General features: G+C 40.5%; 1 protein-coding gene across 1 annotated transcript in view; it reads left to right on the top strand.

Moving 5' to 3' along the window:
• The window catches only part of TMTC2 (transmembrane O-mannosyltransferase targeting cadherins 2), a 489,624-nt gene that overhangs the window by 234,103 nt on the left and 230,317 nt on the right, over positions 1-25,204 (top strand). Inside the window, exon 3 of the mRNA XM_075551215.1 lies at positions 18,762-19,590. Within this exon, the coding sequence (XP_075407330.1) occupies positions 18,762-19,590 (829 nt within the window). The remainder of the gene's footprint in view (positions 1-18,761; positions 19,591-25,204) is intronic.

Genomic DNA, 25,204 nt, shown 5'->3' with positions numbered 1-25,204 from the left:
TTTTCATACAAACAGTCGTTTCTCCATTTGAACTTTGAATTTGCCCTCATTCTGAGCAGAAGATACGTGCTGTGATCATGGGGTGGGGATATATTCTCATCCACTAACTCTAAACAATGAAATTGCATTCTTATTAATGCATGCCTTTAAAAGAACGCTTTTTATTTATATCTGCATAGTGTTTTTTTATTCCCTTATTAGTGTGCTTTGTGCCCTCCGAGGAAAACTCTAGCACTCATTAAATAGCTGCCTATTATGATATCTTAGAAAGAAGATGGCTGGATCTTAGCCTCCCCACTGAGTGAAGTCTCATTATAATTTGTCTCTTTAGGTTTCCAAAATGCCGGGCTCACATGCTTCACTCCCTAATGAGAGTGGGACGCATCTCATAATGACTTGCTTGTAGCACCAGAGCCACGCACAGTAGAAAGAACGCGGCCCTTTAATACACTGATGCAGGACATATATGTGCGATGCAGTTGTCCAGTGGAGGAAAGATGAGTGGAAAAGCATTTCTCTTCTAAATTCTGTGATGTTTAGCCCTTTCAATTTTATTTCTTCTCCTGCGAGGTGTTTTCATAAACTAGAGAAGAAGGTGTTTAATTCCAAAATTGTTTCAGTAGTCAGAGAGGTTTCTTTTTTTATGTAAAGCACTTCTTGTTTCTTAGGCCACAAAGGCCTTGTCTTCACATATTTTCTTTATAAAGGCTGGATTGTTTGTGGCTACCCTGATTGACCATAGCGCGCCACCTGGCTGAAAGTGTTGAAGCTCTTACTTTAAGCTGCACAAGATTACTCTGAAGGTTGGCGTTCAGGGCTTTTGGTGTACTGGGTGAGGGAGTGTGGTATGCCCCTCGTACTCAATGAAGTCTTTGGGTAGTTCAGTTTCTAATAGTTGTAGAGGGAACTTGCCTTGGCTATACAAGATCGCAACTACTTGTTTCCCCAATGTTGGCTTATTGAAGAAGAATGGGTCACGTGCCAACCAAAGCACCATAACAATGGCTTTAGAAGCCTTCTTCTCTTGATATCTGAATATCCTTTGGGCTTCGTAATAACCCTTAAAATGCTATAGTGGCAGACAGAAAAAGCCAAACAGGATTTAAATCAATGTGCCTACTTAGATGTGCAATATAGATAAGCAACTGCACTCACTTAACTTGGATTTCACGTCTTTCTGTTATTCAGTCTCTCTGGATTATTTGAGAATTGAGTTAAAATGTTTTTATGAATATAGTGCTGATTTCTGATTCTTAACAAGTTTCTTTAGTTGTTGGCTAAGGAGCTCTGGTGGCATAGCGGCTCTGCACATATTGCTGTCTGCGATGTCTGCACCTTGACCACCTGCTCCCTGGGAGACAGACAGAGCAGGACTTTGTGCTCTCAAAGAGTGACAGTCTTGGAAACTCCAGGGCAAGTTCCCGCCTGTCCTATGGGGTCACTATGAGTTGACACTGACTCTATGGCCATGAGTTTGGATTTGGTAGTTGTTGGTTAATGATTTTCTGTAACAGTGTCCCATCTAGATTAACACATTGGATTTAGTTGTCATGTCTTCTATGGCTCTGTTTTAATACTTAAAATTTTTTTTCAATTAGGTAGGGGGCGGGCATTATAAGGTTCTATTTTGATGTGAGTGATTTGAAGACCACTAGTCTGATATTTTGTAGACTGCTTCATGATAGAGCTTTGCCTCATGGTTATATTGGAAAACCATACAGATAAAGTGAATTCTTATCATATCAAGGGTAAATATTATATCCTTAGATAAAACAGATTTGATCATCACACTGAGGTAGAGTTTTTCAAGTTTCTATAGTGTAATACTGTAAAGTTACAACTCCCCCCTTTGGTCTTTACTATTGGGAAGCAGGCAGTATATGCAGCGCAGCTTACGGAGGAAGCGATCACGCTTCGCCTTCTTTATGGCAAATAGCTCCATAAATTACTTGGAATTCTTTTTTTATTTTTTAAAATTTTTTAAAATTTTATTTTTTTTACTTGGAATTCTTATGTACAGAAGATACTTATTTAACTCTTGTTTTATACCCATATGGGTCTATATATTTTTATATTATATTTTAGGTTATAATGCGATAGCATTTTGTTTGTTTTTCTGACTCTGATTGTTTCAGTTGTAGCCACTGGCTGCTCATTTAGTTGTCTAGTGCTTTTGACATAGGAGACAGAGACTGAGACTTTCTGGTACTACAAGGTATATATTTTTTGTCCAAGTCCTCAATCACGTGTTTTCCTAAGAAACTGGTTTCTTTTCTTGGAAAATGAAATAAGAAATCAACATCTGGGTTCAAAGTAGCCACTATTTAGAACATGAGAAGTACATATTAAAAAAATAAAACAAAGTAAAATTAAGAAAATTCTAGTTCAAGTGTTAAAGAGTAAAGTAATAGATAAATATATTAACTTTCTTCATGCTATCCTATTTTTAATAGTATAGTAGTCTTTAATAGTATAATACTACAAAGATAATACTAATTTTATCCAGGTTGTTCAGGTGTTAGGTGCCGCCGAGTCCTCCCTAGGTCATAGCCATCTTGTGAACACCAGGATGGAGCATGGCCTGGTTCCGTGCCATCCTCACAATTGTTCATGATTTTAACCCACAGCAACTGTGTCAATCCTTATTGACAGTCTTCCTCCTTTTCTCCAACCCTCTACTTCAGAGGTCCTCAAACTTTTAAACAGGGGGCCAGTTCACTGTCCCTCAGACTTGCTGGAGGGCTGGACTATAGTTTTTTAAAAAAAACTATGAACAAATTCCTGTGCACACTGCACATATCTTATATTGAAGTAAAAATGTAAATGAGGCAAAAACATCCTGCAGGCCGGATAAATGTCCTCGGCAGGCCGCATGTGGCCCATGGGCCATAGTTTGAGGACACCTGCTACCAAGTCTGACATAATGTCCTTCTCCAGAGACCGGTTCCGCCTGGTAACAATTCAAAGTATGTGAGACCAACTCTCTCCATCCTTGCTTCTATGGAGTGTTCTGGCTCTCCTGCCTCCAAGAGAGTTTTGGTTTTCTTTGGCAGTCCACAGTAACTTTCTTTATTCTTTGCCAACACCCAGGCCACATGTCTCAGTTCTTCCTCTCTCTTCCTTATTCACTGTCCAGCTTCCACATACATAGCATACAGTGGAAAATGCCGTGGGTTGGTCCAGGGACACCTTAGTCCTCAGAAAGACATCGTGGTTCTTAGCACTCAGGAGCAGCAGGCTTGCCCAATGCAATATGTTGTCCTTTGATTTCTGGACATGATTGTGACTGCAAGTACATAAACTCCTTGACCACTATGCTATTTTTATGTTTATCATGGTTATTTTTATTGGTCCATTTATGAAGTGTTTTTCCCCTTTCTTTATATTGAAGTGTAATCAATCCTAAAGGGTATACAGTCTTTGATAGTCATCATTGGGTGCTTCAGGTCCTCAGCTCCAATCGAGCAAGGCAATGTCAACTGCATAATCCAGGTTGTTCACGTGTCTTCCTTCACATCTGATGCCACCTCCTGCTTTATACAGTCCAGCTCCTTGGCTCATCTGTTCACCATGCAGATTGAATAGGAATAGTACAGGGATGTAACCTTATGCCCACCTTCCTGATTTTAAACCATTTAGTGTTCCCTTTTTCTGTTCAACTGTTTGTCTCTTGGGCAATGTATGGGTTCTGCATGAGCAGAATTTCAATGTCGTGGTATTCCTAGTATTCACAGTGTGATTTCAAAGTTTCTTTCAGATGGAGGAACACTGCGTATAGCCTACTTTGGTTTTCATAGTCCAGTTCACTGCATGCTGCTGGTGTTTGCAATCCCAGTGGCAAAACATTAGCATCACATTAACACACAGTTTGTCCTGCTGTGGTGGCTTGCGTTGTCATTAAATCAGATATATGAAACTTGCTGTGATAACCTTTAGTGTTTCTCTATAGCTACAAACCTTATTGATGCAAATCTTTCTTGGAAAGCGATCATGTGTTCCAGAAAAACAATCTGTAAATGACAGCATTGTTCTTGCATGCCATCCAGTCTATTCTGATGCAGAGAGCCCGCCAGACAGAGTGTCACTGCCCTCAAAGGTCCCCTTGGGAGCGGTGTCAGGAGGAGCATGTACTTAGGTCTTGTCGCTTGCAGAGTGACTGTGAGTTCAAATCTCTGCGCCTCTAGAGCCCGTTACACTTTTATCAGGAGAGTTTAATTTATAGCTAACTTGTTATACTGTTGTGCATTTAGGTAGATATGTTCTCATTCTTCCTGATGCATATTTGAACTCAGTGGGAGTACTGTCAAGTCTCGTTGAATAAATAAAAGGCTCCTTTTATCATCTGAAATGTGACTTCTCTCAATAATACACATTTTTATATCTCACCATTTATCTTTCCCTACGAAGACTCAAATGCCCTCCTATAAAGTCTCTTTGTATCCTTTGAGATACCAACCTTTGTGATTCTTATATCTTTCTGCCATTTGATGCTGAGAAAAATGTCTTTATTAATTTGAAAAAAAACTAGAAGTAAATCCTATCGAGTGGGCGTGGATTCATGATGACCTTATCCATGTGAGTATAAAACCATGCTTCCTAGGGCTTTCGGTGGCGGATTTTGACATCAATTGCCTGGTATTTCTTGTAAGGTATCGCCAAGTGACCTTGATCCTCCAAACTTTCAGTTAACAACTGAGTTCATTAACCATTTGCGCCACTCCACTCCTTTGAAGAAGGCGGAGTTGGTAATAAATAACCCCGCCTGTTTCTTGAAGGAATCAGAACTATCCTAACAACTTGATGATGGCATGCTTTACTACCCATTTATCGTTCCTTCTGGAAACTTCCAAATTCTACTTTTAGCTTGCCATTCCCTATCACATGTGTAGAAAACTAAGCTTTTGTATTTATGCCTTGGTGTGAGCACTTTATGAGAGCAGCACTGATCATATGTGTAATCACTTGTTTGCTAACTAAAAGGGAAGGTGGCGTGAATCCATCAGCCACCCCACGGGAGAAAGATGTAGCAGGTGCCTTTTATAAAGATGTCAGTTGGGTCACCCTCCAGGACAGCTTTCTGCCCTAATAGGCTGAGATGAGGGGGAGTAGGCCTCGTGACAGTGAGGTCAGTGTGGCTTTCATACCCAGTGAGCAGCGCTATTTTGGGAGTAAAGACACATTATTGATCAAAAGAAAGTCAAGAGAAAACCCATAGTGTTGATAATAAGAAAGTAAAGAGAAATCCCACATTGCTGATCAAAAGAAAATCCCAAGTCAATAGATTTTTGTTATGTCGTCATAGACTATTTTTTCAGTAATTCTTCTGACTTTCAGACACTGATTTTTATCTACCTATGATTACAAGTCTACTATCATTGCCAAGGGTTTAATTTTGAATTAAATGAGCCTTATGCTTAAGTAATTTATTTTCGTTAGTTTGTCAAAAAGTGAGCCTCATGATAGCTTTATTACTCTAGGGCAGAATGTTTACATTTTTCTTTCATTGAGTTCAAACTTTCCATTTTAGTTTCACTTATGTCACTGAAACTGTGAGATCAGAAAACAGTAATGAATCTTACCCTTATTTCAAAAGCAGATTCCCCCCCTAACCCCCCAAATGGAGAAGTGATTGTCAGAGTTAGTTTTTGCTTCACTCAGGTTTTTAAATCTTTCCTCAAAGAATCACACAGAAGAACATAATGTGCTGCATGGCTTCTATAAAACTATCGACGAAATTATGTATCAGTGCCTTTTACTCAGTTTCCCCTTTACATTTTGGATGATTTTTTGGAAGATTTTGATATATTTCACAATTATTTTCATGTTAAGTTATAGGTAATTGTGGTTAAAAAACTAGAATTACTATATGTACTCGAGTATAAGCTGATGCGAATATCAGCCAAAGCACCTACTTTTACTACAAAACCTGCATTTAAAATGTGCTGAAAATTTCGGCTTATATTTGAGTATATACGGTAGTTGTTTTTTTTCTAAAAGATTCCAAAGACTGTTTGGAAACTGATGTGGGAGCAAATGTACAGTCCTGCTGCACCTGTGTGAACTACGGAATGATTTGACCTATGTCTTCATCCCAATTAATAAAAAAATTCCAAAAATAAAGTTGTCAATCAGAAATGTAATATTCTATGTTTATTTCTATTCTATGACTTCTTATGTCAGGGAAAATACCCTCCAAAATTTTGTAATTGGAAATCCATTGTATTTTCTCTTTTTCCCACAAAACAACGATGATAGATTTTCCTTTTTTCTTAAATACGAACCTTGAGAAGCTAGGGACCGTATTTGAACACTTGAAACAAATGAGGCTTTTGTAAAGTAGCGCTATCTCAGTTGGTCTGCTACTCGTCTGTCAGTTTATTATATCTGAAGGCTTGGGGGTTGCTGTCAGAGTCCCAAATGGCAGTTGCTGGAGCAGCACACGCGGGTAGTTCAAAATTAGGCGAGATGTGTGTCCGCCTGATTGTATCCTTTCGCCATACGAAACCAGTGTGTACACTGAGCCAAGAGTTCTAGAAGCTGGGCTCCTTAATGAAGGATGGGATTTCAGGATTGGAGGAAGACTCATGAACAAGCTCAGATAGGCAGAGTGACACCTGCTTGATGGAGGCAGAAAAGACTTGAAATAGTTACTGATGAAGATGGCAGATTACTGCCTTCAGTATGGAGAATATCTCCATGTAAAGAAAAATAAAAAATTCTCACAAATAACCGGTAAGCCATGTAACCATACAGGGAGAAAAGATTGATGTTTTCACTAATTTCATTGTACTTGGTTCCACCATGAGCTCCCAGGAAGGCGGCAGTCACAGAGTATAAGGGTGTGTTTCATTGGGGACAATCTGTTGCAGACACTTCCTGAAAAGGTTCAAGAACAGAGGTGTTCCTTTGAAGACTAAAGTGGGCCTTAACCTAAGCCAGCTGTGAGAAATCATCACGCGTCGTCTGATAACTGGACAGAAAACAGGAAAACAGAAGAATTGGTGCAGTTACATTATGGTGTTGTTTAAAAATATGGACTATACTATTGGCTTCCATCAGAATGAAGAAGTCTGGCGTGGAAGAAGGACAGCTCGAGTACACTTTAGAAATGAGACTCTGTGAGAGAGATTGATATGGTTGTACAACAGGGGGCGCAAACATAGCAGCAGTTGTCGACATGATGAATGACCACATAGAGCTAATCCTCAATCGCTCAATGAAAGTCCAGGTGTGGATAATACGTGGAGGTGTTTTTTTTTTTAATTTTATTGTACTTAGGGAAGTTATGAGTTGCAGCCGAATCAACAGGACCTAAAGATAACAGCAAATGTTACCTGGTGAACCAATAGGTAGATGAGAACAGAAGGCAGCCTGACCAGTCCGTGTGTGCAGAAAATGCAGCAACTGTCTTTGGGGAAATAGAGTGCTTGTCCCAATATAATTCTACTTTTCTAAAGCAGTTACAATTAGGGAAATGTTTCTCAAGAACATACATTATTGATTTTATGTGTACTTTTACGGAGAAAGATGGAGATAAGTGGGAAATGTGACAGGGAGTTGATAAGACCGAGTTTCTGTTACTGGTGACAGCCAAGTGACTGTACAATTGTGCCTTCGACTGGTGTGCACTATTATGTGCTTTGAAAAGGTGATTAGGAGTGAGACTGGTATAACAGCTTAAAATGTGGGGCAGGAAGTTAGGTTGGAACTTCTGAGTTTATGTGACAGTTTTGGAATCCTTTATTTTATTACTTGTAAGTACTAGGAAGATTGATGCAATGTTATGTATCAAAGTACATTGTCATTGAAAACCTTATGGGGAAATCTCATTAATAAAAACCATCTTTGTATTTAGATCAAAGATGTTTTATTACAAAATATATATATAGCAAATAGATATTACCAAATCCTAGGTGATATAGATTGATTTTACTGTATACTTTCCAATTTCTTATCCTAATTATACTATTTATATTTTGAAATAGTATTAAAGTTTAAAAATTGAAATGGTCCATTCAGTTTCTTCTTACATATCTGATTTGTTTGAAAAGTATTATTTAATGTTTTAGTTAGCATTTTAAATTATTAATGGTATTGAACATTTTTGATATATTTATTATCTGTGTTTTCTCTATTTTAAAAAATTTTCCTCTCAGTATCTTCATTTAATTTTTTCCTATCTTGGTTATTTTCTTTTCTGGGACCCCATTTTCTTTATGATGTAACTATACTTGAATATTGAGTAATTTCATACTTAACACATAGACCACAGAAACTTGGTAGCCTGAACTTGTGACATTCATTTATTATGTAGCAAATTTAATTTATCCCAGACTCTGGAAGTACAGATAAGTTAGATTTTATTATAACTTTAGAATAAGTAAAATATGACTTAAAACTTTTTGAAATGATCTTAGGACTGTGGCACTTAGACAGCTCTCAAGCCTAGAACTGAACTCACCCCAGAGGCTAAAATTTAGCCAAACAAAAGCATTTTTTCTGCCCCCACAGTTTATTTTTGAAGTTACCTTCATGGTGAATGGAGTTACATGAGTTACTTGATTTTATCAGCATCCTACTTTTGTAGGTAATTAAAAAATAATTCTATGATAAGACCTTTAGAACTTGAAAATTATAATTTCAAAATTGGCTATTACTTTAAAACTAGTAACAAGTACCAAGACCTTAGAAAGTCTTTTGATTTAAATATTTTTACTTTTTGTTTGTTAATCGTATGTCTCAGATTTGCCTTCAGTGTTCGTAGGTGAAGTCCAGCTGATTTCAACTCATAGTGACCCTATGAACACAATGAAACACTATGTGGTCCTGCACCATCCTCACAATTGCTCCTGTGTTTGAAGCTGTTACAGGCGCTGTATTGAGCCATCTCTTTAGGAGTGATCCATTTTTCCTTGACCCGCTAATTTACCAAGCCTGGTGGCCCTCTCCAGAATTAGACTAATGTAAGCGAGATGACGTCTTCCTATCCTGACTTCAAGGGAGGCACTTGACTGTACTGTTTCCAGGACCAATGTGCTCGTCCTTCTTATTGTCCATGGTATATTTATTTATGTTTTTGGCAACACTATAATCAAAGGAATCAATTATTTTGTCTTCCTTGTTCATTGTCTAGCTTTAACATGCATGTTATGTCATTAAAAATCCATGACTTGAGTCAAGCACATCAGTCTTCAAAGTGACATACCGTATATACCTGAGTAGAAGCTGAGTTTTTAGCACATTTTTAATACAGTTTTTGGGGTAAAATTAGGTGCCTTGGCTAATACTCAGGTCGGCTTATACTATAGTACATACAGTATTTGGTTTTTAAAACGACAGAGTCGTTTGGCAGTAAATTACATTGTTTTCTGCTTCCTGGGGTGTTGATTATGGATCCAAAGAAAATGAAATCCTTCACAACTTCGATGTTTTCTCTGTTGTCCTTAATGCTGCTTACTGGTGTATTTGTGAGGATTGTTTTATTTTTCTGCACTGTGGTATCATCCAGATGGGCGTCAACATCCGTGATGTTCATTCGGAAGTACCTAAAGTCCCCTTTGCTTTCCACGAGCAAGTTTGTGTCATTTGTAGAGCACAGGTTTTCAATGAATCTTCCTCGAATACCAATGCCACGGCCTGCTTCCTGTAGCCCAGCTTCTTAAATTACTTGCTCAGCACACAGATTGAATAACTGTGGTGAAATGTTATTTTCCTGATACACACCTTTCTTTTTTTTTTTTTTAAAAAGGATCCTCTTTGACCTGCATACCGATTTTGCATGCACACAAGTAAGTGTTTTGGAATCCCCGTTTTTTTCAACAGTCCACTGCTTGTGCATAGTTAAAGGAAACGCAGATGAACATCTTTCTGATAATTGCCGCATTCACGTGAGATCCAACAAGTATCCGCATTAATATGACTTGTTTTGTGTTTTTTTCTGGGTGTGATTTTAATTTCTGGTTTCCTATGGGTGAATGTAGAGTGGACTCAATGGCATTGAGTTTGGTGTTGAGTGTTAGTATCTTCAGTAATTTTTAAGTATGTGTGATATTAATGATATTGTTTGATAATTTTTATATTGGGGGGGATCACTTTTCTTTGGAATGGGTAAGAATGTGGGTCTCTTTCTGTTACTTGGCCAGGCAGCTGTCCTTGAAATTTCTTGGCATAGGCTAGGGAGCATATCCAGGGAGATATTGATTGGTTGAGATATTTTACTTGTTATTTTGCAATTCCAGGAGCTTTGCTTTTTGCTAAGGCCTTGAGTACATTTTTCCCTGAAGTACTACCAGCTCTGATATACTACTAGCTGTAATGACTGAATGTTCACCACTTCTTGGCACCGTGAGTCTGTGCAAGTTTTCCTTTTTCCTTTGATTCCTCCTGCACCATTTCTTATTTTTGCCTTAGAAATCAGTCACGATTGCAACTTAAAGCTTGGAGTTTTTCCTCAGCTTAAAAATGCCAACCATATTTTATCTTTTTTGTTAAATAACTCCCAGGATTTCCTTAATTCATTTTTACTCTGTCTTCTGGAGCCTTGCCTTGAAATGTTGTGTCAAGGTCTTTCTCTCCATCATTTCGTCCTTCTGTTGGAGCTTCTGTGTTTCCAGCATGTTTCACAGTCTCTTCTAACATCCATCCATTGAGATCTTCTTTCTTTTGTTGTTGTTTGTTTTGTTCAATGACCTTTTGGATCTTCACGCACAATATTCTTGCTGTTGTCCCACAACTTATCTGGTCATTGGTCATATTATTCAGTCAATCAAATATATTGGGTGGTCTCTAAATTCAAGTGGAATGTACTCAAGTTCATATGTTGCTTCCCGTAGACTTGTCAGTTTTCTTCAGCATACCAGAAGTTCATGGTTCCATATTGTCCTTGGTCTCCTTGCTTGACTGTTGATACGGAGTTCCTTTATCATTTCTTCCCACAGATGTTGTAGACTAGATCTTTGGGTAACATACCTCAAGAGGTATAAGTGTAAAGCCATAAGGTTATTTGCAGTGGACAATTTGAGTAAAAGCTGTATTCACCGATCTCTTTTGTGGGAATAGATGACATTTATTACAGTTAGTATTATATTTCAGGATAGATCTTAAAATGTTCTTTTTCATGATGAATGTAACATTTCTATTTAATTTGTCATCCGCAGTATATTAAAACCATATTATTAACTTAAAATGACCAGTGTCAATCTATTCCAGGTCACTAATGGCTAGAGTATTGATTTTTTTAAAATCATTTTATTGGGGGCTCATACAACTCTTACCACAATCAATACATCCATCCATCATGTCAAGCACATTTGTACATTTGTTGCCATCATCATTCTCAAAACATTTGCTTTCTACTTGAGCCCTTGGTGTCAGCTCCTCATCTTTTCCCCTCCCTCCCCACCTCCCGTCCCTCACGAACCCCGGATAATTTATAAATTGTTATTATTTTGTCATGTCTTAGAAGATTGAATTTTATGCATCTCCATGTAAATTTCTAGCTCCTATTTTCTCAGATTTCCACATTTCATGCTCTATATTTTAATTATTAATGGATGCTCACCGTAATTCATGTTCATTTTGATTTCTGTCTCATACGCAGAGGAAGGTCCCAAAAGCTTTGCTTGAGGTCATTCAGTTGGTCTGTTTTGAGAAAGCACCTCTTTCCCAGGTATATTTTGAGGGACGTCTAAGTAAGGGGTTTATACTCTGGTAGACAGTGTCCTGCTGCTGTTTATAAAGTTTCCGTGGCTGTGTTCTTTAGAAGTGGGCCACCTTTTCCTTCTTCCTGATCTGAGTGTGGAACTGTGCTGATACAGGTCCGTTATTGGTGATCCTGCTGGTATTTGAAATACTGATGGCATAGTTTCCAGGATCACAGGAAGATAACAGCCATCATCATGTGACAAACTGCCAGACTAGTGGTTTTTGCCTTCAATAGATCACGTATGTCACCCTTACAATCCTTGTTAGTAGGTTAAAATGAGCATATGAAAGCATTTCATTACAGAACTTCTTTATCCCTTGATCTTAAATGGGAAACTATATATATGGCATAATACCTTAAAATATAAATTCCCATATAACTTAATGTTATTTAATGTTTTGTATCTTTCAATGCCATTTAGACTTTTTATACAACAGTTACAATTCAATTGTTTTCATTCCTTCCGTCTTTATTTGGTAAGGAGTCCTGGTGACAGATGGGTAGTGGGATATGAAATGAATTAGTAAGCACAAACTCAACACTAGTCAGCCACCAGTCATGCAGTGTTAGGGAGATGAGGCTTTCTGATTCTGTAAAGATTCACAGGCTCAGAAACCCAGAGGACCAGTTCTCTTCTGCCTTGCCAGGGGCCTTATACGTCAGGATTGGCATGACGGCAGTGTTCTGTTTCCATTTAGATTTACTCTCAACACAAAATTTAGGATCTTTTTATCATTATAATTTGAGATATCATTTTTATAGTTGAAATAAAAATAGTCTGATAAATTATCAGTCTGATAATATGGTTTTGCCTTTCTATGCCAGTTTTATAATTAGAGATAAAATAGAATGATTAAATTATTGTCTTTGGCTGAGTTCTCTAGAGGAAAGCATCCCGGATGGGGTTTGCTGTCCTGGATGGGGTTACATAACTGAATGTGGGGTTATGAGAAATTTGGCAACAGGGAAACGCTTCTGAATGCAAAACAACCAAAAGTTCATTCGGAATCAAATGCATAATCAATCAGTGTTTCTGGTACCATTTGCCAACGTTGCAAATTTCTTGGGTGAAAAAGGGTTGAGAGTAGAAAAAAGTTTAGGAATCCGTGCTACAGCAGCAAGACCCATGAATCTCATCTGTGTATATGTAGGAAAAGACACAAAAAACTCAACTGCCATTGCATTCAATCAGAATCATGACGACCCTACAGCGCAGGGTAGAATTGCTCCTGTGCATTATCAGAGGATTAAAAGTCTCACCTCTCTTCCATGTATATGCAAGAGAGAGGTTTATATCAAGAAAATGGTTCATATGGTTAATCGGTCAGGGATTTCTACATCCATGAGTCATATGTCAACCTGAAGGCTTCTCCTTACTTGGATTGCGGCAGGGATTTGTGAACCTACGACTGGCATGTCAGCTATCAGACTTCAGGCTTCAGAAATGTGTTAATACAAGGTCAGCAGGTCAAGTGGTAGAGTGCCGATCACTCTCAGGATGAGCAGACAATATGGCAACCCACTCTCTGGAGTCCAGGAAACTAAAAGTAGATGATGAGCCAGATGCAGCCAAAGGCAAACGACTTTTCCAGAGTGCCTACTGATATCAGAAGCAGGCCACATCTTCAATAAGACTTCCTTTTATTTCTTTGACTGCTCAGAGCATATCTCATCATGAGGTGATGAAATTATTTTAGCTCTCATAATGGGGGATCACTAGGCTTATCAGTCACATTGCCAATTTGATACAAAACCTTAACTATCATATTTATTAAGATTTGATGCTTCTGGAAGTTTTATGACAAGCAAAGAAGCCTCATTAAATTTTCCTCCCTATGTAGGAGGGCTACCCCCACTCCACACCCCCCCCAATGTAATTGTGCTGGGTGGAGCAGAGTTTTTATAGTGTGCATTTTTTCCAGGACCTTATTTTTTGTGATGGTCCTTTTAAGAGAATAGCACGCAACTGTGAAATTGTGTTTTCTCTTGGGAAAAATGCCACAGAAACTTCTGTGATGTTGAACATAGATTATAAAGACCGTGCTATGGGAAAAACTCAACTGTATGAATGGGTTTCTCATTTCTAAAAAGGTGAAATGTTGATTGATGACAAACTGTGTTCTGGATGTCTGTCAACTTCCTGAATGGAGGAAAATGTCCACATGTTCATTTGCAGTTCATTCATAACATCAGAATTAAACTTTCTATTTACAGGTTCTGAAAAGATAACATATCAGTGTGCAACAAAAAAAGGCCTGATTTGTGGTAGACGGGGGACTGGTTTTTCCACTACGACAATGCACCTACCTGCTCATACAGCCATCTCAGTGAGCCAGGTTTTGGCAAAGAGCAGCATGCCTCACTTGCTCCATGCACCTTACTCGCCTGACCTCACTATGTGCTACTTGGTTTTGTTTCTGCAAAGGCAGAGGGACATGGAAGGATGGTGATTTGAAGACACAAAAGAGTTGAAGAAAAAAACGAGGGAGGTGCTGTCAGCCATCAAATAGATGAGTTTGAAGAATGTTTCCAAGAATGAAATCATAAATTTGACAAATGTATTAAGTGTAGTGGAGAATATTTTGAAGGTTATAGGTTGTTTTATTTTTTAAAAATCTAAATACAAAACTAAAATTTTTTCTCTTTTTTGGGAGGGGTGACCCCTCTATTCTCTTGTCTCCATGCCTCTCTTTCTCCCTAATTAGATTTTTTAAAATACCTTTTCAATTATAAATCTTCTCCACATCTACTCCCACCTATGAAATTGTCTGAGAATGCCCTGGTAACACTTTCAAAATGAGCCATGTATGATTTCAGATTGTAATTGTTCAAGATTAGTCTTCCATTTCTGTGGTCTCATCCCTCAGTTGTATTCGCCACAGGAGAGGTTTGTCTTTGTGCTGTCTAAACAAATACCCAACCCCACGGTCATTGGCTCGATTCTTACTCAAAGTCAACCTTCACAGGGTTTCTCAGAATATATCCATTTAAGGGTTAGACTGCATCATCTTTCTCCAGTTGAGCAGCTGTTGGGTCTGAGCTGCTGCCTTGGGCTGAGATGCCGGATGCTGATCCCACAGCTCCAGCAGGCTCCTTTAGAGAATTTAATTTCAGAATCGATCCCAATTTCAGAATCGATCAGCTAAGTCCCCTCAAACGTTTTTCTGGTTGTTTCGTGAGTCATTCTACGTATTTGTTGAGCGTTTTCAATGTATCTAGAGGTGTGACAGAAGCTACTTTTGGGAAGAAAATAAAATTTACTGTCATGGAATCAGTTCTGACAGTAGCCTATGGACAGAGTGGGACTGTCCTGTGGGTTTCTGAGACTCTTTAAACTTTACAGGAGCAAAAAGCCCAATTTTTCCTCTTGTGGAGTGACTGGTGGGTTCGAAGTGCTAACCTTATAGTTAGCAGCCCAACGTGTAAACCACTGTGCCACCATGGCAGGAACTCAAGTCCAGTTTTGCACTGGACAGACAGCAGACGCCTGCACACTCTGTTCTCAGCACAGATGCTGAATGGATGATAAGAACAGCCCTGCTTCCAAGAGCAGGGAAGGTAAACACCCTCCACTGAGTAACGGAGTAAGAGTAAGCAGCATGCCAGAGTAGCAGATAATACACTCCTTACCTCTCGCTTAGCAAATCTTTGGTTCTTCCTGGAGGGCTTCGAGTCAATCTTTAGCTCTTAGCCCGGCTCAGATTTATCTTTTCATTTCTCTGTGGTGGTTTAACCCTTGATGAACTTTGCTAGTGCACCGAGGAGCTCCAGCTGCTTAGCTCCTCTCGTGCGTGTAGTTCTGTGCTGACCACGGACTTGGTGCCTGGCACTGTTTCAGACACTGGGAATATAGCAGTGAAGAAAACACCAGGGCGCATTCCTGTTGTCTTGAATGAGCTGCATGGCAAATTGTGCAGTATGTCTGAAAGTAAGTGAATACCAAAAAATAAATTTTGGCTCCTTTTACTAGAGGGTAGGCACAACTTTTAAAGCATGGTTTTGTCTTGTTTTATATTTCTTCAATTAAGAAGGTTTAGGGCATTTTCTGGGCTACTTTCAGAGAAGCAGATGTAACGGCATTTCATGGAGGAAGGGTAGGTTTTGAAAAAGGTATTCAGTGATGGAAATGAGGCCTTGAGGTATTTAATTTTGCCAAGACAAGTCTGAAAGTTAAAGTTTGGTTATGACTGAGCATGACATTGCTACCTCTCCCTTTAAGAATTCCATGCACCATTACATGAATTAATGTTGAGCAATAATTCACTTTAAATTTCTTTTGACCACTGAGGCAGGTAATTCTGTGACTCAGTCTTTCCTTGTAATGTGTTTGAGTGGCAGTCGAGTGGTTATGAGTTGGGCTGCTAACTGAGAGGTGGGCCGTTCAGAACCATCAGCCACTCTGCAGGAGAAAGATGAGGCTTTCTACTCCCATAAAGAATTACAGTCTGGGAAAATCACTGGCCCAGTTCTGCCCCACTCTGTTGGATCATCGAAAGTGAGAATGTACCTGATGGCAGTGAGTTGAGGTTTTTTAATGGCTTGTAATGGTTCACACTCACCAGCCACTTTGAAGAAAAGATGTGGCAGCCTGCTTCCTTCAAGGCACCCAGAGGGCCGGTTCTACTGCATCTACCCGACTCCAGGATGATGGGTTTGGGGTTACTGTGATCTGATAAGGGCAACTCCAGTGTTTAAACCGCCCATAGTTTCAGACTTTTTTGAGCTTTCTTACTTGCCTTATTCTGGATTTTTACCTTATAAGATTCCTGTACTTCTTTTTCTTCACACAATAGCCCTTTAACAGGTCTCAATTTTTTTTCCCAAAGTACTATTGAAATGTAGGCAGTATATCTCACCCAAAAGAGCAAAACACCTTGTACTAATTATAGCCTGCCTTGCAGGCATAACTATTTCAAGATCTTATAATGCTGTTCCATTTATGTGTTTAAAATGGCTAATAAACCATATATTGTGTCTCAAAAGTAAGGTTGCCAGTTAGGAAGAGGTGACCATGAAAGTTAAAGTACTGTCACTTTGGACTAGAGATCAATGAAAATGGACAGATTTGGGACTTATTTTGGGAAGAACGTGAGGGGAATCCGTAATGAATGGCGTTGAGAGGAAAGATAGAGACCATGAAGAAGAGACTAGCTACATACTTGTCCGTTTTCTGGAAGGAAATCTGCGTGGCATAGTGGGCCACACACTGAGCTGCTAAGCACAAGCTCTGTGCTTCCAGCCCACCACCTGCTCCCGGGAGAAAGACGGGGTGGGGCGTTCTGCTTCTAGAAAGAGTTAAAGTCTCACAAACTCACAGGGGCTGAGTCAGAATCAACTCGATGGCAACAGGTCAATAAATACATGAAATGGTGCAGGCAACAATTTGCAAATGGTTATATTAAGAGAAACTGTACATGCTCAATATATTACTCTTTATAGATTATTAAAGTAAGTACATGGTGTTTATTATGAGGTCTGTATTAGTTTTCTAGGGTTACTGTAGCAAATTGTCACATGTCTGATGGTATAAATAGCTGAATTTTTTCTCACGCAAGTCCACACGTTAACAGTCCAAAATCAAGGCAGCGGCGCAGCTGGTTCCTGCGAAGGTCTTTTTCAGCAGTGGCTTCTTGCCTTTTCAAAGCTTCTGGTAGCAACTGACATTCCTTGTCCTGTAGCTGCTTCACTCTCACCTGGGCCTGTTTCCCCTGGCACACTTTCCTCGCACTCTTCGGATGTGGACATGTGTTTTTGGATTAAATGCCTACTCGAATCCAGCATGCCGCCATTTTTTTTTTTAACTCATGTCCTCTACAAAAAGCTCCATTTCAAATTGTTGTGTTTGATGCTCTTGATGGGCATGGAGTTCGGGGGGACTCTCTTAAGCTAGCTTCCTAACTTCCTTCCTTCCTTCCTTTCTTCCTTCCTTCCTTCCTTCCTTCCTTCCTTCCTTCCTTCCTTCCGCTTGTTGTTGAGTGAAAGAGTCCTGATACAATGTTAGAATATTTACCATGAAAGACCAGATTACCCGCAAATCATAAAGGTTGGGATGTGCTGTCTTTCTGCTCCATAGTCTCCACCTCCTGAGGACTTCGACTGTTACCTGACACTAGGTTCTTGCTCAGCCGGAAAGAGTTTTGTGGGCACTCTCATTGACTGGGGTACCCATTGGCGCTTATTCTGAAAATGTCCTGTCCTGCTCTGAAGTCATGAGCTCAAGTAACATTATTCTTAAAAGTTGTCACCAATATGAAATGAAGTAGGCTTCGTGTGCAATCTTACTAAATGTTTGATGCCCAGGTGCCAGGCTGAAAGCCTGGCTTATAAATTCTGTACAGATACTCAAGACAGTGAAATGGGCCTGGCATGGACATAGCCACGCACAGTTTCTGTCTTATGGTTTGGGAGAATGCTGCCACCCCCCATCAATTCTGGCTTGCTCTGCCCTTTGCTTCTAAACTATAAAATAAACAAAGACAGTTAATAGGTGCCTACACCCTCAAAAGAATGCTAAGTTGTCTTACTTTTCCCTTACAACAATTCTGAGGGGACTGTATATTCAGTCCATTTGAAGAGGTCAGGAGATTGAAGCTTCGGTTATGGGTATTTTAGAGAGGAATGAGAAGCCAGTTACAGGAGCCTTGGTGGTTACATGTTGGGCTGCTAACCACAAGGTTAGCAGTTTGGATCCACCAAGTGCCCCACAGGGCGAACATGAGGCTTTATGCTTCTGTAAAGATGTACAACTTCAGAAACATCAAGGGACAATTCAACCCTGTGCTGTAGGCTCACCATGAAGTGGAATCCACTGTATGATAGTGAGGAGTGAAGAAAGTTATGGTACAAACGAGGATTCCGTAATTATGTTCCTGTAAGATTAAATTCGACCTAAATACGTGTAAATGGAGATCGAAACGATCGTATTTATTTGCAATGTGGTACGGTGTTTTCAGCGATCCCTTTAAAATTGTGTGTTCTCTCGGAAAGTCTCAGTGACACGTGTCCATGCTGTATTGATGCTCATCTTATTTTGTGCCCTTCTCTCTTTCGGTTTCAGGGGAAGAACTTGTGTCTTTTCCTCAGCGTGAGTTTGCTAACTTTCTGGGGGTCCTCCCTTTTGGGTGCCCGTTTGTACTGGATGGGAAACAAGCCACCCAGCTTCTCCAACTCTGACAACCCAGCTGCGGATTCGGATAGTTTCCTGGCTCGGACTCTCACCTTCTTGTACTTGCCAACCAAGAACTTCTGGCTGTTGCTCTGCCCAGACACCCTCAGTTTTGATTGGTCAATGGATGCGGTGCCTCTGCTCAAAACAGCTTGTGATTGGAGAAACCTACACACTGTGGCCTTCTATGCTGGACTCCTCTTCCTCGCCTCCTTCGGTCTGAAGGGCCCTGCAGTGGAGCGAGGATGCAGTGGGAAAGTTGTGACAAATGGCAAGCAGAATGCGAATGGACACAGCTGCCATTCCGATGTGGAGTACCGGAACTCAGAGATCAAGCCCAGCTTTGCGTCCAAAGTAGAAAATGGCATTAAAAACAATGTGCCAGAGAGAACACAGCTTCCTTCTACAGAGAACCTTGTTGTTCTGTCTTTATCTTTATTAATAATACCCTTTGTTCCTGCCACGAACTTGTTTTTCTATGTTGGCTTTGTAATCGCAGAGCGAGTGTTATATATCCCTAGCATGGGCTTCTGCCTTCTGGTCACGGTGGGTGCCAGAGCCCTCTATGTCAAAGTCCAAAAGCGCTTTCTCAAGAGCCTGATTTTTTATGCTACAGCTACTTTAATTGTTTTTTATGGACTCAAGACGGCAATCAGGAATGGAGACTGGCAGAATGAGGAAATGCTGTATAGATCAGGGATAAAAGTTAACCCAGCTAAAGGTAATATTTTATTTTGTGCTTTTGATTTAACACTTTAATTTTTGTCATTTGAAATCTTTGTTCCTTACCCTTAAAACACAATACTACGGAAGAAGAGGTCCTTTTAGTGCATAAAGTGTGTCTTCTGGTCTTTCTTTCTTCTTAAAGGGATGAATAATGAAATATTTTCAGCATTTTGGAAAACCCACTGTCTTCAAGTCCATTCTGATTCACGGTGACACTATAGGATACATGGAATTGTCCCCTATGGTTTCCAAGACTCTGCTCTTATAGGAAAAGTCTAGCACCTCCTTCTCCCCTGGAGCAGCTGGGGAATTTGAACCATTGCTTTGGGTGGCTGCTGAGCACTTGAGCCACTGCGATACCAGCATGCCTTCTGTCAGGAATCAAGACGTCAGGGCTTGTGTGTGTGACTGCAGTGTGTCGGAGGAATTAATGATTATTGTTTCATAGGAATAATTAGTGGTATAAGAATGTAGACACACATTCAGGTTTTACATTCTTAAAATATCATATGAACTTCCCTAACTCTTATCACAGAAGTCAAATTACTTCACTCCGGTCATCTGTAGCCCTTTTGTATATTCCAAGAATTACCTGAGGAAATTACCTCTTGATTTATATTGACATCTTTAAAAGGTTTGGAGGTAAACACGTAAACATCTCGGATTCTATAACCATAGTAGAAAGCATAAACTATAACTGAATAATCAAAAGCTGGTACAGTAGTGAAACTCAGTGTATATTTTCAGTGCAGACATACAATAAGTCATACTAAGTAGTCTGGTTTTCTCATAAGCCATTTTTCAGTTTCCTGTGCTTTAAATTATACCTTTGGACTGGGCCCTTTCTCCAAAGATCTAACCATCCCAGAAACAGTGTTGGTGTACTTGTCTGATTAACACATATTAAGTCAAGAGTTCAGTGATCAACTACACATTTTTTTAAAAAAAGAAAGAAAACTAATTATTGGCACTAACAATTCTTAATAGTTGGAATCAATTTGAACAGGACCATTTCCAGCTAGTGTTCATTCACTGCTAAGTGGAAGTACACAGAACAAGCTGATGCTGCCTATTTGTTTCCCTTCTAAGACATATGCAGGTTAATAACCTAAAAAGAGCAAAAGTTATCCCAATGTATTATTGCATCAATGACTTTTCTGAGGACTTATCCATTTTTTCTGCAGCTTTAAGACTGTGCTACTGTAACAAAGAGCCAAGATAATAGTGGCTTAAATAGACCGATGTTGTTGCAGCCTGGGGCTGGTCAGATGGCGCCATGGGGTTTTGATCTGTACGCCTTCTTTTTTGTTCCTTTGCCATCCCTGGTGTGGCACCGTGTGCATGGGATTCACGATGGCTCGTTATCACACCAGCCCTTCAATGAACAGGAAAACGAGAGAAAGGGCACATGGTGGGTGCACCTGTTCCCTTTCAGAACGGATCTCAGAAGTTGCACACGCCGATTTTTTTAACATATCATTAGCCACACCTAGTTAAAGAGGGAATTATTTTATTTACCCTTGGGAGCTACTAGCCTAGGAAGATTTCATTGCTGGGAACAAAGAGAAGGAGGGTAAATGCTAAGTGCTAAAGAAGAGGTAGTCATCTCTTCTTCGCAGTAAGTGAAGCGTTTTGTTGTATATCCCAGGTATTACCTCGCGTTGTTTTGTCTGCTATTGCGTGTCCCATAAATCATGGTCGACCCTGTGCTTATGAAAAGAGTGAAAATCCCAGTCCTGTGACTGGTTTATATTTAGATTGGACTGTTTGGATCCGTTGAGTTTTCATGGACTTGTTTTCAGAAATACACCAGGAAGTCTTCCCTTCTAGACCATCTTGACCTGGAAGGCTCCATGGAAACCTCTCTAGCATTAGAACAGCAGCCCCCAGCCTCTACTGACAGATATGTGGAGCTTGACAAGAGATATATCGTTCTGGAATGAGACCTTTAATTAAACCTGGGTGTCTCACATGAAAGTCAATAATTTTTTTTATTGAACTATTGCCCTCTTTACAGTATTAGCTACCATTATTGGAGGCAGTTTTTGTTATGACTCCAATTAAGTTATTTTGGTGAGATGGTTAGAATATTTGATCATTTCTTCATCCATCTCTTGACTCAGTTGGGATTTCCTTGATGTCGAACAGATTTTCTTTATTTTTTTTTGCCCTAATCATTTTTTTCTCCTCTTTTCTTTTTTTACATTTTATTAGGGACTCATACAACTCTTATCACAACCCATACATATACATACATCAATTGTATAAAGCACATCCATACATTCCCTGCCCCAATCATTCTCAAGGCATTTGCTCTCCACTTAAGCCCTTTGCATCAGGTCCTCTTTTTTTTTCACCTCCCTCCCCTCTCCCCCCTCCCTCATGTGCCCTTGGTAATTTATACATAGTTATTTTGTCATATCTTGCCCCATCCGGAGTCTCCCTTCCCCCCTTCTCTGCTGTCCCTCTCCCAGGGAAGAGGTCACATGTGGATCCTTGTAATCAGTTCCCCCTTTCCAACCCACTCACCCTCCACTCTCCCAGCATCGCCCCTCACACCCTTGGTCCTGAAGGTATCATCCACCCTGGATTCACTGTGCCTCCAGTCCTCATATGTACCAGTGTACAGCCTCTGCCCTATCCAGCCCGGCAAGGTAGAATTCGGATCATGGTAGTTGGGGGGAGGAAGCATCCAGGATCTGGGGGAAAGCTGTGTTCTTCATCGGTACTACCTCACACCCTAATTAACCCATCTCCTCTCCTAAACCCCTCTATGAGGGGATCTCCAGTGGCTGACACTTGGTCCTTGGGTCTCCACTCTGCACTTCCCCCTTCATTTAATATGGTATATATATATACATATGTATATACATATACACATACATACACACACATATATCTTTTTTTTTTGCATGATGCCTTATACCTGGTCCCTTTGGCACCACGTGATCACACTGGTCGGTGTGCTTCTTCCATGTGGGCTTTTCTGCTTCTGAGCTAGATGGCCGCTTGTTCACCTTCAAGCCTTTAAGACCCCAGACACTATCTCTTTTGATAGCCGGGCACCATCCGCTTTCTTCACCACATTTGCTTATGCACCCATTTGTCTTCAGTGATCCTATCATGGAGGTGTGCAGTCAATGATATGATTTTTTGTTCTTTGATGCCTGATAACTGATCCCTTCGGGACCACTCGATCACACAGGCTGGTGTGTTCTTCCATGTGGACTTTGTTGCTTCTGAGCTGGATGGCCGCTTGTTTATCTTCAAGCCTTTAAGACCCCAATCACTATCTCTTGTGATAGCCGGGCACCATCAGCTTTCTTCACCACATTTACTTGTTCACCCACTTTGGCTCCAGCAGTTGTGTCGGGAGAGTGAGCATCATAGAGTTCCAATTTAATAAAAGAAAGTATTCATGCATTAAGGGAGTGTTTGAGTAGAGGCCCAAGGTCCTTCCACCACCTTAATACTTAATCTATAAATATAGACACATAGATCTATTTCCCTATCCTCCTATATATATTTGCATGTACATGTCTTTGTCTAGACCTCCATAAATGCCCTTTGACTCCTAGCTCTTTCCTCCATCTCCCTTGACTTTCCTCCTGCCCTACTACCATGCTTCTTCGCCACCTGGGCTAGAGTATACCTCTTCTCTAAGCAACCTTACCCTTGATCATTTCCCACCAGGCCTGTCACTCCCCCCTCTCTACGTCAAACAGATTTTCATGTCTCTTTTTAAATATTGAAGTAGTGCTACATGATGAGTAGATTCTCTAATATATTATTTGTTAAATACCTCTATGGGCGATTGGTATTAATGTAAGTACTCTGAGACATAAGAGTATTCCTGACAAAAAAAATAATCTCATCCTCCCACTGCTGCCTGGCAGCCCATCTTTGCTGCTGGTAACTTGGGAGTATCTATCCTTCCATGCATTGGCACATGCTCTCTGCCTTCAAAAATGCATGCATAACATGCCATATTTGTGAATACCTGTACTGCTGTCACGTGGCCATCTCTAAGAGCCTCCTATCTGATCTTTTCTTTTCCTTTTGTTGTGAAGCACGCCTTGTAGTTTTTGTTGAAATCTGGACATGATGTATTGGACAAACAGCTGAAGCACATAAGGCTTTAGTGTATGATATTTTACGTTACTCTAGCGAGGGGTTGGCCTGTGGCTACAGATCGTCTTCAGATTTCTCTCCTGTACTGGTCTTTGTCTTCCCTGCTGCCTCTGCACGTTGTAAGAACTCATGCCACATCTGTGTCTTGTAGCTCGTTCATGTGTAACCCACTGTTATTACACTAGATCCTTGTGTGTTGGTGTGGTGGGAACACGGTGGGGGGCGAGTCAGGCTTCCCATTATTTTAGGATTAAACCTCAGTCTTTAATGAGCCTATGTCCTTAAGCTGTTTAACTCCGTGTGTTTCTTAGATATGCCTGCACTGCCCCACACTGCCTACATGAAACAGGGAAGCGTCCCCCCACCCACACCCACACCCTCACTCTCACCAGCCCCTCCGAACAAACCAGGCGCATTGCTCTATAGTTGATCGATAGCAGAAGACTGTTGTTGTTCTTGTTGTTAGGTGCCATGGAGTCAATCCCAACTCCTACACCTCTGTACGGCAGAACAAAACACTGCCCAGGCCTGTGCTGTGTTCACAATTGTTCTCGTGTCTGAGCCCAGTGTTGCAGCCGTTGTGCCAGTCTATCCATTCAAAGCGCTCCTCTGTTTGTGCTGCCCCATCACTTTTCCAAACATGTCCCTTTCCAGGACTGGTCTCTCCTGATGTCAAAATCAGAAGGATGCCCTACCCTCACTGCTTTGATAAGTCTTTTTCCTGAGAGAGTAGGGCTTTATGAACTTGGACCGTCCTTGGTATAATTCACATGGGTCAGAGTGGACTCCAGTGTAAATAGCAACATCAATTCTTCCGTCCCTCCTTAGAGAGCCTGAAGACTTTCATTCTTGGCCTTTTGCTATAAGACCTTGCTAGAGCTCCCTGAGTAAAAGGCCTCAAAAGTATTAGCAAACCGTGTCTGTGGTCCCTGGTGTTTCTCCCTCTTTCTAGTTCACATTTAGTCAACAATGATTTTTAAAAATAGCTATTTCAGTAGGATTACCAGTTTATGGCTCTGGGTTAAGGCATTGGCTGTGCCTCAGGATTTGCCGCTCTCTCCAGATGTCAGGGATTGCGAGCACATGACACCCAACAGTGGAAAGATGAGCATCACAGCCGTGTATTAGTCTGACACCCTTACAATCCCAGATGGAGCTTAACACGTGGCATGCAGGTTGTATTCAGGAACAAAGTGAATAAACAAGGGTTGCAGGGCATATTTTATAGACCCAAGAGGGCGGACTGCCTCCTGCTTCCTTCAGGAAGATGTGATTGACTTGCTTCCATAACCCTATGGATTGTTTTTGGATGGAAACCTACTTTGCAGATCGCAGCAGGAACTGCACTGGTCTCATCAAGGAGAAACCAAACACCAAACTCACTTTCACGAAGTCAGCTGTTGACTCACAGTGACGCCTGTGGGTTTCTGAGACTGGAACCAATAACTGGAGGAGCTGCTGGTGCTTCCAGATTGCCG

The sequence above is a fragment of the Tenrec ecaudatus genome, chromosome 6, assembly GCF_050624435.1.
Source record: "Tenrec ecaudatus isolate mTenEca1 chromosome 6, mTenEca1.hap1, whole genome shotgun sequence".
Classification (NCBI taxonomy): domain Eukaryota; kingdom Metazoa; phylum Chordata; class Mammalia; order Afrosoricida; family Tenrecidae; genus Tenrec; species Tenrec ecaudatus.
Note: the sequence above shows the minus strand (reverse complement) of the source record. Positions and strands in the feature narration are given on the sequence as shown.